Source organism: Gastrolobium bilobum, unplaced genomic scaffold, assembly GCF_033153095.1.
Source record: "Gastrolobium bilobum isolate Gb01-03AN ecotype WA unplaced genomic scaffold, APGP_CSIRO_Gbil_v1 utg17671, whole genome shotgun sequence".
In the NCBI taxonomy this organism is placed as follows: domain Eukaryota; kingdom Viridiplantae; phylum Streptophyta; class Magnoliopsida; order Fabales; family Fabaceae; genus Gastrolobium; species Gastrolobium bilobum.
In genome coordinates, this window is record NW_026897259.1 from 209,841 (window position 1) to 221,464 (window position 11,624).

The 11,624-nt window shown below is 36.0% G+C and overlaps 1 protein-coding gene across 1 annotated transcript; it reads right to left on the reverse strand.

Annotated features, from left to right (window-relative positions):
• Nucleotides 1-7,617: 7,617 nt before the first annotated feature.
• LOC133305581 (uncharacterized) lies at nt 7,618-11,148 on the reverse strand. Its single transcript, XM_061505837.1, has 2 exons — nt 9,720-11,148; nt 7,618-7,932 (listed from the first exon to the last, which is right to left on the reverse strand). Exons 1-2 carry the CDS (start codon nt 11,079-11,081, stop codon nt 7,618-7,620), a joined length of 1,677 nt encoding a protein of 558 aa, XP_061361821.1. The 5' UTR covers nt 11,082-11,148.
• Between the last annotated feature and the right edge of the window lie 476 nt (nt 11,149-11,624).

Sequence of the window (11,624 nt, forward strand, 5' to 3'; positions counted from 1 at the left end):
TTGCCCTCAAGCATCATACCTTAACTGGAGTATTAATTTTTTCTTTTGTTTATTTGGATGACGGGTTTTGCATGAACCCGACAAGATACTTTACATAGCAACCGGGTAACGGATGTGCTTGAGTAGTTGTTCTTCAATTGGCTAGTTGCCCCTAAGCATCAGGCGTTTAACCCGATTGATGGTTTCATATGTATGTACCCTGTCTTATCTGTTGGTTTATGAGTGGTACTCATTTCGTTCTGCCACGTGCTACAGCCCGCGTGCTTTAGCTGTTCTATGCCGTTTTTGCGTTTTGTGCGCATTTATTGCGTCATCATTTCAGTTGTCTAATCATTGCTTTTTGAAGTGAAATGGCATTAATGACCCTGACCCTTGCCATTTCTGCGTGCTGTGGTTACCGCCCATGATGATTGCGGTCACCTCCCATGATTGTTGTAGTTATTATTTTCAAGTGCAAAGACCTTAGTAGCCCTGACCTTTGCCATTCGCAACCCCAATGGTTCTTAGTCATGCCTATATAAGCTTCTGTCTCACTTTACGTGTTTTTGTCAGCATTGTGCTGAAACTGCGTTTCTCAAAGTGTCAGCATCTCAAACACATTTCTCCATTTTCTTGCTAGTTCATCTCTTTCATCTTCTCATTTATAGGTATTTCAACCATACTTTGCTTTTGTTGTTTCTGTTTTGAGATGCCTGTATTTGATCAATTTGCCTTTGGCATGCTTTTTCATTTTTGAATTCTTTGCCCGTTGCATGCCATTGCGTTGATTTTCTTTTGTTTTCTCATTACACCCACATTCTGCACTTTTAGGGGGTTGCGTATTGCTTCTCTTCTGGTATTTTGGTGTTTACCACCTTGCCTTCGTCATCATTCCTTGTTATTTCGAATCTAAGTGTCTTTAGTTTTTTAATCAAATGAGGGGGAAAAACCCCCCTTCTTCAGCTTTGCGTTGTAAGGGGAGAATGAGGAAGATTCTGATTTTTTCAAAAAGATTCCACCTGGTGTCCGTTTCTGGGTTTGGGGGATTCCGAGGATCGAAGAAGAAGAACGTGAAGCCATGCTTCGCGGTTGCCGTGGTGGTAGATCTCGAAAGGGTTGAAGTGGAGTTGAAGGAAGCTAAATCCACCACCCAAAACTACCGAGTTGAACTCGAGAAATCAGTAGTGGGCTATTTCAACAATGCTCTTAGTCAGCTGAAGGTTGTCAACCCATAATTGCCATTTAATACAACCGAAATACATCCCAAGGCGTATGTCAGCAAGGGCTTGATTGTTGGTCCCCCTCCAGAATCCACCTTGTGACTCTGTTACTCGGACAGAAGGCGGGGAGGAAACCATGGTAGAGGGAGATGAAGAAGCTAGGACTCAGCCTGCTCCTCTGGCCGCATAAAGGGCCGGGATGCCGGTTTCATTTTGTAATTTTTTGGTTGGGGTCTTTGGGCCCCTTTTTAACTTATTTTGAATATTTCCGGTTTTACCCCGATTTCTAATTCACTCTTTGAGCCCTTTTATCTTTTTGTCATATTCTGCTTTTCTATTTGATGGCGTACAATTCATATTTTCCGAATTTACCGTAGATGCATTTATCTAGGTATTTGGTACGACATTGTTTTTTTTTTTTTTGGCAAATGGGCTTGTTCCTTTGTCATGTAAGTTTATAACTTAGGCCAATGTCATATTTCAAACCTAGTCCGAGTTGCCCCATCTTGGTTGAGTTGCAACTTGGGATGATTTTACTTTTTTAACCCGGGCTTTTCTGAGTTATGCGTTAAGCTTTATCCGAGTTTTACCCCATATTCATTGGTGATTTTTTGAACTCAGATAAATTTACTAAACCCGTGCATTTTACGAGTTTTATATTCTTGACCTGGCCTAGGTCAAAGCATTGTACGGATTCTGCTTTCTGTCATTCTCCATGACGCATGTTTGTTTTGACTTAACCGTTTAGGCAAGCCTGTATTAATAATGGATCTCGTCTTTACTGACTTGACCATTTGCTATAATTTGAATTTTGTAATTCAACTTTATCTAAGATAAAGACAACACTGTCACTGAAATAAGGAGCATTTTGACCTGATCAGAGTCACTATGACAAATTGTGCTTGTATCTCGGATTTCTTATTGATGCATCGAAAACAGACAAGGACAAATCTTTCTTAAAAAAGAAAATTCCTCATTTCTCTAAATCTTTCTCAAAACGATGATAACAATATAATATCAATATCCATGCAATGCAGCATATGTCTATGTCATGTGTGTATGCATCCTACTAGCCAGAGAATAAAAGGTAGGGATTATATACGTCTACAACCTATAATATAAGGCTCCTCGCTTGTACCTCACCCACAGAGTTACCATCTTGTATGTTACCACATACTCAGGGATTACCATCTTGGTGGAACACCCCACATACACAGCATATGACATTTGCACTCATTAACAACACAACAACATATCAAATATTCTTCATATAATTTCAGAAAAAACACAACATGCATATAAACCACCCCTCCATGAGGTATGTTGAACTAACAATGGGAAAAATCGAGGACACGAAAGCTTACGTCTCAAGCTAAATCCTCCCTCACAACTCGGTGTCCAAGGGGTCACAAGTATTAACAATGTCCAGCAAGGTCACAGATCTGTTTTCATAGCATTCACATCATCAATATTCATAGTCTAGAATTCCATTAAGGTTATATATTGTATTTAAGGCTTCCTAACTTGTTAAAATTGATTTTAGGCTCAATCTGCCAAAAGTATTCGAATAATCCTCGATAAGTATTCGAATACTTCTTGTTCTCAGTTAAGTATCCCAATACTTTCACTAAAGTATTCGAATACCAAAAGTATCCCAATACTTTTACTAAGGTATCAATACTTCTTGATGAGTATTCAAATACCAAGCAAGTATTCGAATACTCCACGAAAAGTATTCGAATACTTTTCAGACAGAATGCAAAAACTCGTGTAGTTTCTGCATAAACTCAGTTTTAAGGTTCCTCCAATGATTCTGAGTCCAATGTATCCACATACAGAAGTTTATTCTCATTTATTAAACATATATTAACTACCCTTAACTTGAACAATCAAAGTTCCTCTTTTTTAGGACTCAAACAAGCTAGCTATATTCATGAAATTTCAAGGGAAATGGTCATAGGTTACCTTAAGGCTTGTGAAAACAAAAAAATGAAGTGTCTTGAATCTGTCCTCACCACCCTACAATTCTGACTCTACAAGGCCACGAAATGGCCTATTGAAGCACCAAAGTGAATGGAAATTTCCTTCACACTCTCCACTCAAAAAGTCAGCAACTTCACACCTTCAAACAGAACTCCCAACCTCACAAGAATTGATTTCTCTCCCTCACCAAGTCTGCTCTCAAGTGTTTACAAGATTAGAGAGGAAGAATCAATAGAAAAGGTGGTGTCTTGGTGGTTTTCATGCATTGAAGGCTATGGAGTTTGTGTGGAGAAGGTGACAACAATGAGGGAGTGAAGTGCAGCTACGTAGGATTGTAAATTTCTGACCTAAGGCTTTGTGCAAATTCCTATATATAGGAGCACTTAATTAATCCATCAGTATTAGTTTTTAATAGCTCCATTAATTATTTTAATCTCAAACTTCATATTCTGGACCTAACCATTTTTTCAGGAATTAACATATTTTTCTTATAATTTTCGCAGCATTTTACCAGTACGCATTTTATACGTAGCCAGTATTAGTTCTGACATCAACGCTTATTATTCTTACTCCAAACTTGATATCCTTGACCTAGATATTTTTCTAGGAATATCTGTATTTTTATTATAATTTTTCGGGATACTTCATCGGTATGCATTTACACCGCGAAGCAGAACAAGTATCTGCACTTTTCATCCGAAAAACGACTTTAAGTATTATTCGGCTTTCTAAATAATTATCTTATCATAATTATACATAATCTTTATCAAATCCATGCTCCGGCATCGATACTCTTATTTTATTAATTATTTAGCGGTGCGGGTTCTTACACGAAGCTTTAGCCTGAAGGAAGACAAGATCAAGAACCCAAACCCACTGTTTTGTGCTACGCGATTGAGCTTTCTCCTTTCCCACTGTGACTTCCATTCTTGTTTTCTAATAGAGGGAAAACCGCTCTCCTTTATAGGAGGGTATGCCTTTACTTGTTGTTAGGATCAGTCGCTTCTAAGGTATCATCTTGTAGTTCTAGGGTTGGTTTATGTCTTGTCTAGTAAGATTGGTAAGTTAAGTAAGTATTGTATAGTTCTTCGATATTCTCTTTTGAAGAGGCATTTGTTCTTGGACGATGAACAAAACTTTGATAGACCAGAGGTGTAATGTAAGCAAAGCACATCGAAGTGTGATTTCGTAGTTAAGCAAAAAGACTTGATGCCTTGAACACACTTTCTATAAACAAAAAAGAGGCAAGTCCAATTGCTTCGTAAGTGAATAGGGGTGAGTTTAGCTAATGAGTTAGTCTTTTGAGTTGTGGTATAAATAGGGGGCTTTAGGCCCCTATTTATATTCCATACACATGATGGGCCCATTTATATTCCATACACATGATAATATATATATATATATATATATATATATATATATATATATAAGAAAAATATTTCTCAAGCTGCTTGAGATATATTTATTTTTGTCCACCTAAAATTTTTGTCGTTTTGTTTATTTATTTCATTATATTAATTGATTCACCTTTGAATGGTTATGACTATCTTATTCTCTCCTTTTATTTATTTCGTTATATTAATTGATTCACCTTTGAATGATTATGATCCAGCTTTCGTTTATTCTTATGTTATTTTGATCTATCTTTGTACAGTTAAGATTTAATGACCGGAGATAAAGTTATCTCAAAACAGCTTGAAAAATAATAAGCCACATATATATATATATATATATATATATATATATATATATATATATATATGAGAAAAATATTTATCAAGTAGCTTGAGATATATATATCTCCGGCCAACCCAAAATTACGTCGTTTTATTTATTTATTTCCTTATATTAATTGATTCACCTTTGAATGGTTATGATTCTCTTTTTCTCTCTCTTTCTTTATCACTATTGATCCATCTTTATACGGTTATGATTTAGTAGCTGGAGATGAAGTTATTGAAGTTATCTCAAGCAGCTTGAGAAATGATAAAGTGATACCGATCGTACAAGTAATAAAGTGATTAAGTAAGAGTATCGTTTCCACGACTCACGAGGACTAAATTCAAGCAATATTTTCACCGTTTTTATCTAAGTTAGACGCATCCAAAATGTGTTTTCAAAGGTAACCAATTAGTTAATTATAAATTACAATATATGAATATAAGGGAGGATCGGAGGTGAACTGCATCCTGACTACAGTTTTTATTCTTGATTTTAAACTCAATTCTTATTGTTATTAGCCTTTTAATTAAGGATCCGTCGCTTCTCATGTGACTGCTGATGAAAAAAGTTGCAGCAAATTTTTAACACTAGGATACACGTGCGGATTCTATCAAAAAAAAAAAAAAACCAGGATTCAGACGCGTATCCTGTGTTGCTGCACTTTTTCTCTTCTGCAGTCACATAAGAAGTACTTTCCCCTTTAATTAATTTCTTTTACAGTCATCCTTATTTGATTTTTAATTGAATATTGGTATATATATATATAGAGGTAGGATCCTTTGACACCAGTGTCAAATTTAAAATTTGACACCTCATCTGAGAGTCGTTAGATTAAAAAAGATCAATGGCTCTGATTTGTGAGCATGTGACACCATTGTTTTTTTGATCTAACGGCTCTCAGATGAGGTGTTAAATTTCAAATTTGACACTGGTGTCAAAGGAGCTTACATCATATATATATATATATATATATATATATATATATAGACACACACACGGCGTTTAGTTATATACCAAAAAAAGGACTATCTCGTAATCATCGAATGCACACTTACTGACTTTGATTAAAAAAAAAAAATTGATGTTGCTGAAGGCAAGTCAGTGTATGTTGTAAATGGTGTATATATTTTGACATTGACAAACTGAAAATCAAAATATCATAAGGTTCATGGCTGCTTGAAATGTTGATGGTGTATTAGTTGAACTGAAGGGTATCCCTGATCTTGATGTGTTTTTAATGCAGTTTTTGGCAATACTCGAATTTGATGGTATCAGGCTCTCAAATCTAACTTTGTGAATATTGAAGCTGTAAGTAGCTCATCCACAATTGGTATCAAGAACTGTCATGCTTCTTAATTTACTAGGAGGATGGGAGATGAAAATGGGCTGACTTGGTTGGATAAACCCAGTAGAGAGCCATTTTTAAACTCGATGTTCAATCTTTTCTTTGTGACTATAATGCTTAACATTAACTGGTTTAGTACACATTAACTGGTTTAGTACCATTGTGTGATCATTTGATTCATTTCCTCCAAAGGGTGGCAGGCCTGTAAACTCATCAAGTACACCCCATTTTTAAACAAACTACTTCTCTTGAGCTTAACCTACGCACAAAGTCATGGTTCTTTCCTCACTCTCATGGCTCGTGTAGGTTCACTGGTCGTATCATATGTGTCCTTGTACCACAATCAAGACACATGCCTCTAGTTCTTGCTCCAAGAAGAGGAAACTTTTCTGCAAAGCCCCCCTTGCGGAGAGAATTAGGTGAGGCTACTCAACGGACTTGATGCTTTACCAAAACCCATGCAAGTTCAAGAAAGTGCACCATGACAATGATCTTGGTAACATGAGCAGACTCTTGTTGGCTAGAGATTTGGCATAGGACTGGGTGCTGCATACGGAGAGAGAAATTCAAGTTAGGATTTGGGATGTGGTCATGTGGACACCAACTACATGCATTCTCTGGTTTTTAAGAGATGGGTTTCTTCAAAAAGCTATGTTTCCATTGGCAAATGGATCCGAGATTTTATAAGAAGAGACTTAAAGAGAGGGGATGAAATTGGCTTTCATTGGGATCCATGCAAGAATCACTTTGATTTCTTTGTTCATTAGGCTAATTAGGATTAATAGCAATCGCATAATTCATTTTTGGAAAGTGTGTAGTTTTTTTTCCCCCTAACTGGTATTAATTTTGAGAGGTTTTAATCATTATTTCATTTATTATAAGACCTCAAAGTTCTTTTCATTGTTTATAGACATAACCACAATCCCTCTCAAGTTTTTTTGCCTTGTTTTATTTTCATTTCTAATCCTTCTTATATGACAGTACAAGTTTTCCACATTTTTCTTTTTTCGGTAAATAAGTGATCCATTTAATTTCCTTCACGCCACTGCATTTGCTGTCTACATTTTGGGCTACAAAGGGAGGAACAAATTATAGGATCAACTCTTCTAATTCTATTTAATAAAAATAAATCAATAAATATATAAAATCTACAAAAGATGTGATTGAAGTAAGTGAGTCTAGCTATTGCCAAAATTTCTTCTTATTTCTCATCCATCCCTGCCCTCAACACACCTTTATGTCTCAAGTTTTGGTTCATCTTTACAAAATTCATGAGTTTAGTGTACTAGTATTCCTATTTCGGAAACTTGTGTGCACATTCTAGTATCATTCAGGCAACGAAGCTTGCTAATGTTTCAGCCTAATTAATTATGACTTCTGTGCCTTTGGCTTGTTCTTTTCGTGACTCTTCATCTTTGCATCAACAGTAATCCATGTATAGTCTGATGGAATCGCAAACAGGTCTTGTCTATTATCTACCCTACCACTGGATTCAGCAACAGATGAACTGGGGGCCTTTATCCATTGAAACCATGATGATGAGGATTCTGCCACTGCTTGATCCTCTTGGCCGGCACCAGTAGGACTTGATGGTGCTGATTCAAACTCATCTACTTGTTGTAATTCTTCAAATTTTGTAAATGTTACCAATACTCTAACTGTAGAGACCACAGGGATAGCAACCTGAATTTGCAAAGGCAATAAAATGAGTTTACGATCATATATATTAAAAAACCACTCCCCGTTAAACCCGACTAGTGAGTGTGGACGAAGAAAATCCTTGTATGCAATCTTAGTCTTGCATAATTGCAAAAATGCTGTTTCCTGGATTCGAACCCATGACCTTTCAGTCATGAAGGAACAGTTTTATCACTGCTCCGATTCGCCCCCCTTATGATCATATATATTGACCAAAAAAAAGAAACCAAAAAAAAAAAATGTAAGTGTAAATTAGTTTTTGTTTTTTAATCCTATGAACCAACATGATTAAAAACAAATCCTTTTATACAATAAAATTAGAAAAGGAATATACGTCAAGGACAAATACAAGTAATCAAATTGATGAAAAGAAGACCCATATTTCATCAATTTGTATTTCTTTACACGTTGACATAAATCACTCTCCATTAAAACCCGGTTAGTGAGGGTAGAGGTGAGAACAATCTTTGTATGCAACTTTATCCTTGCATGTAAATACAAAGAAGTTGTTTCGCAGATTCGAACCCGCGATCTTTCGGTCACAATTTGAAAGACAATTAGATGTAAAGAGGAAGGCTGTTTTAACTTTACCAATCAAAAAGGGTTTGCCAGTGGTCAGTTAGCATGAATATTAAAACACATTACTCAGAAATTATCTTTGTTTCTTCTTCTGTTGTTATTTAAGTTTCTGGATTGTAAGCAGCCAAGGTTCAATAATTACTCCGTTTTCTCTGAATTGAATACAATACCATCTTTCTATTCCATTTGTGTTTCCTTTCCTTAATTCTAAACAGAATTTATATTTTCTTAACAAAATCTTTGATGTTCTCATACTAAGGCCATATTAAGTGAAGGTGGTTGAACCATTGCTATCCATTCAACAGTGAATCCCAGCCTTTTCAAGCCAAATTCATATGGAAAGCTAAGCTCCTGAGCAAACTCTATGTTTAGTTGAATTCTTCTTTCTCAAACTTTTGAGTCATGTATTAACAAGTTCATTATCCTTTCATTTAATTCATAAAAGAAAATATAGCTCTGATTTTCTATCAAGTTAGAAATTACAAACTTTTATTTTTCCTTGAGCAGTTTCTCTAAACGAGAGTTTTGTGCTTCTCACACCAACAAAATTTTAAGGAGTGCTTGATAAAAGTGAAAGAGAAAGATGGGGAAGCCTAGGAATGAATGTTTCATATTATGATGTATGGTTTGATACATTCTCAATGTTCCCTCCTTTACCCTTTAATTCATACTTTCATTTTCATCCTACCAAGCACATCATTTGTCTTTAACAGAACAAAAAGTGTGTTATTTGTATAAACACACTGCTAGCTTTTGAAGAACTACACTAGATCTAACCAACTTATATCCGATGTCTAGATGACATTTTTTATAGTTTTTCACAATTCAATCATAAAAATTCATTGCCACATGCAAGCTGAGATAACGAGAAGGGCAAGATAATCGTTAGAAACTATTCCTGTTTCATTTTTCACCAGGGCACTCTAAAGCTTCCTCATAATGTTCATGAAATATTCGCTCGAGGAGGTGACAACTAGCCATCAAGCTTTGATAAGTTCATCTCAGTTGCTCATATCAGCTAAGTCTCAATCTTGGGACAGCAAAATAGTACACACAATATCTACCATAACGTGCATCAAAGAAAACAAGATGGAAAGAACTAAGCAAACATAATAACATGGAATTTTCAAAATTACATGCAACAATTAAGATGACTTGTAAAAGACAAAAAGAAGAATAAAACAAGCACAAACCTTGACTGGAAAGGTTTCCTTTGGAAGTTTTGTGGTAAGGAGTTCTCTTAAACGACGAACTGCTTTAACTTTTTCCGCAAGAATGTCAAGCATTGGTAACAATTCTTCAATATTTAGTGGAAAGTTAGGGGAAAGCCAAAGAACAGGCATCATCCCTCTCTTATACTCACTCTCACCATTTTCATCCTTCTGGCTACAACTCACAGAAGTTGCATTTGTGTTTTTTCCCTTGTTGTGCTCCTTTTCTCTATGTCCACCGAACCTTCCTTTGTTTTCTTTCTTTACATTATTTTTATGACCATTTTCATCTGATGAATTCAATGCGGCTTCTAATTGCTTTCTTTCTTCTTCTGTCAAAATCTCATTAATTTTTTCATTGTCCTTTTTACTTTCTTCACAAGTTAACTTGGCCTCAGTTGGAGCTCCAGGAACCCTTTTTGATTTTATACTTAGAACCACATTTTGCATGTCATACACCTTAGCTTTCCATGGCCCCACCATTTCTTTTCTCTCCTTTCGCCTCCATGTATACTGTGGAACAAGAACTGCTTGACTCACATCAATCCCAACCCTTACTATTTTAGCCTTGGACTTTCTAGCCAACATATGCCTAACTTCTCTTGCAGTTGGTTTTGAAGCTTCAGAAGATGAAGAAGGAACAATAACTTCCTTCTTCTTGTGTGAGATCATGCACATTGATCCAGGGATTTTCTTCCCATCATCTAAACCATCACCAAGGAAAAGAATGCTCTGATCAGACCTCTTGATTTTCAAACCATCAAAACCAGCCAAAGTCATATCTGCCCTCATATTCCCACCCCTTTTCCAAATTTTGTAAGTGTCTGAGGGTGCAATCCTTGAGATGAAAGGTATTACAGAACTCTCAAAATGGAATGTAATCTCCATGTAAAAGTCTCTCATCCTTCTCATGGTCCCTACATAACGAGGCAACCTTCTATGCCATTTTTCATCATAATCATTCCAAGAATGCTTAATCATAATCATTGCTATTTTATCTTGTTTATTAATGATAGCTTCTCTAAGAGCACTCCATCCTTCCTTGTTCTTCAAGCTATCATTTGCCCCAGCAACCATGAGCATTTCAGTGGCTACAACATCACCAAGTTTTGCAGCCAAGTGAAGAGGGGTGTCACCATTTGGCACATCCCTCCTATTCACCACAGCAGAAATTGCAGCAGCCTTCTCATCCTCGGCTATTGAGGCAGCCTCAGTTTTAATCTCATATGGATTACTAAGTTTTGGAAGACCTGCAAGTATCTCCTTAAGACCTGTATAATCCTTCAATATCATGGCCTTGTGCACAGAGCTATGAGCATATGCTGAGACATTAATGCCTGCCATACCTCAAGGGTAGAGGGTTCCTACCCACAGTAATCAATAATCACAACCACACTTTGATTCAATCATCCAAAACTAGAATCAGGAGGAACCTAAAAAATGAAACAGTTCCATGTAAAGTATAAATGAAAACAACCCAATTTTAATCACAACCAAACGGTAGAATCCATATAGCTGAGACAACAATTAGAAGCAAAAACGACAAGGGTCTAACCAACCATTTGATGAGGCATAAATCTATAATGGGAAACTCAAGAATGATAAATGATAAAAATTTGAAGAGGGGAAATTTCATAGAGAAAATAGAAAAAAGAAATATTTACTTATAATGGGAACTAGAAGTGAGAGGCAGATAAAGTTACTTTGAAACAAAAGGCTTAAAATTAGAAAAGATTATTTTAGGCCAGCATGTGTGTGGGTCTCTGAGTGGCAGAGAGAAAATTCAACTCTCCCAAATTAAGCCATAGATATTGAGGGCAATTTCTTCTTTTCATAATTTTTTTGATTTTCAAAACATATTTTGAAACAGTTTTACGAATTTTCTTT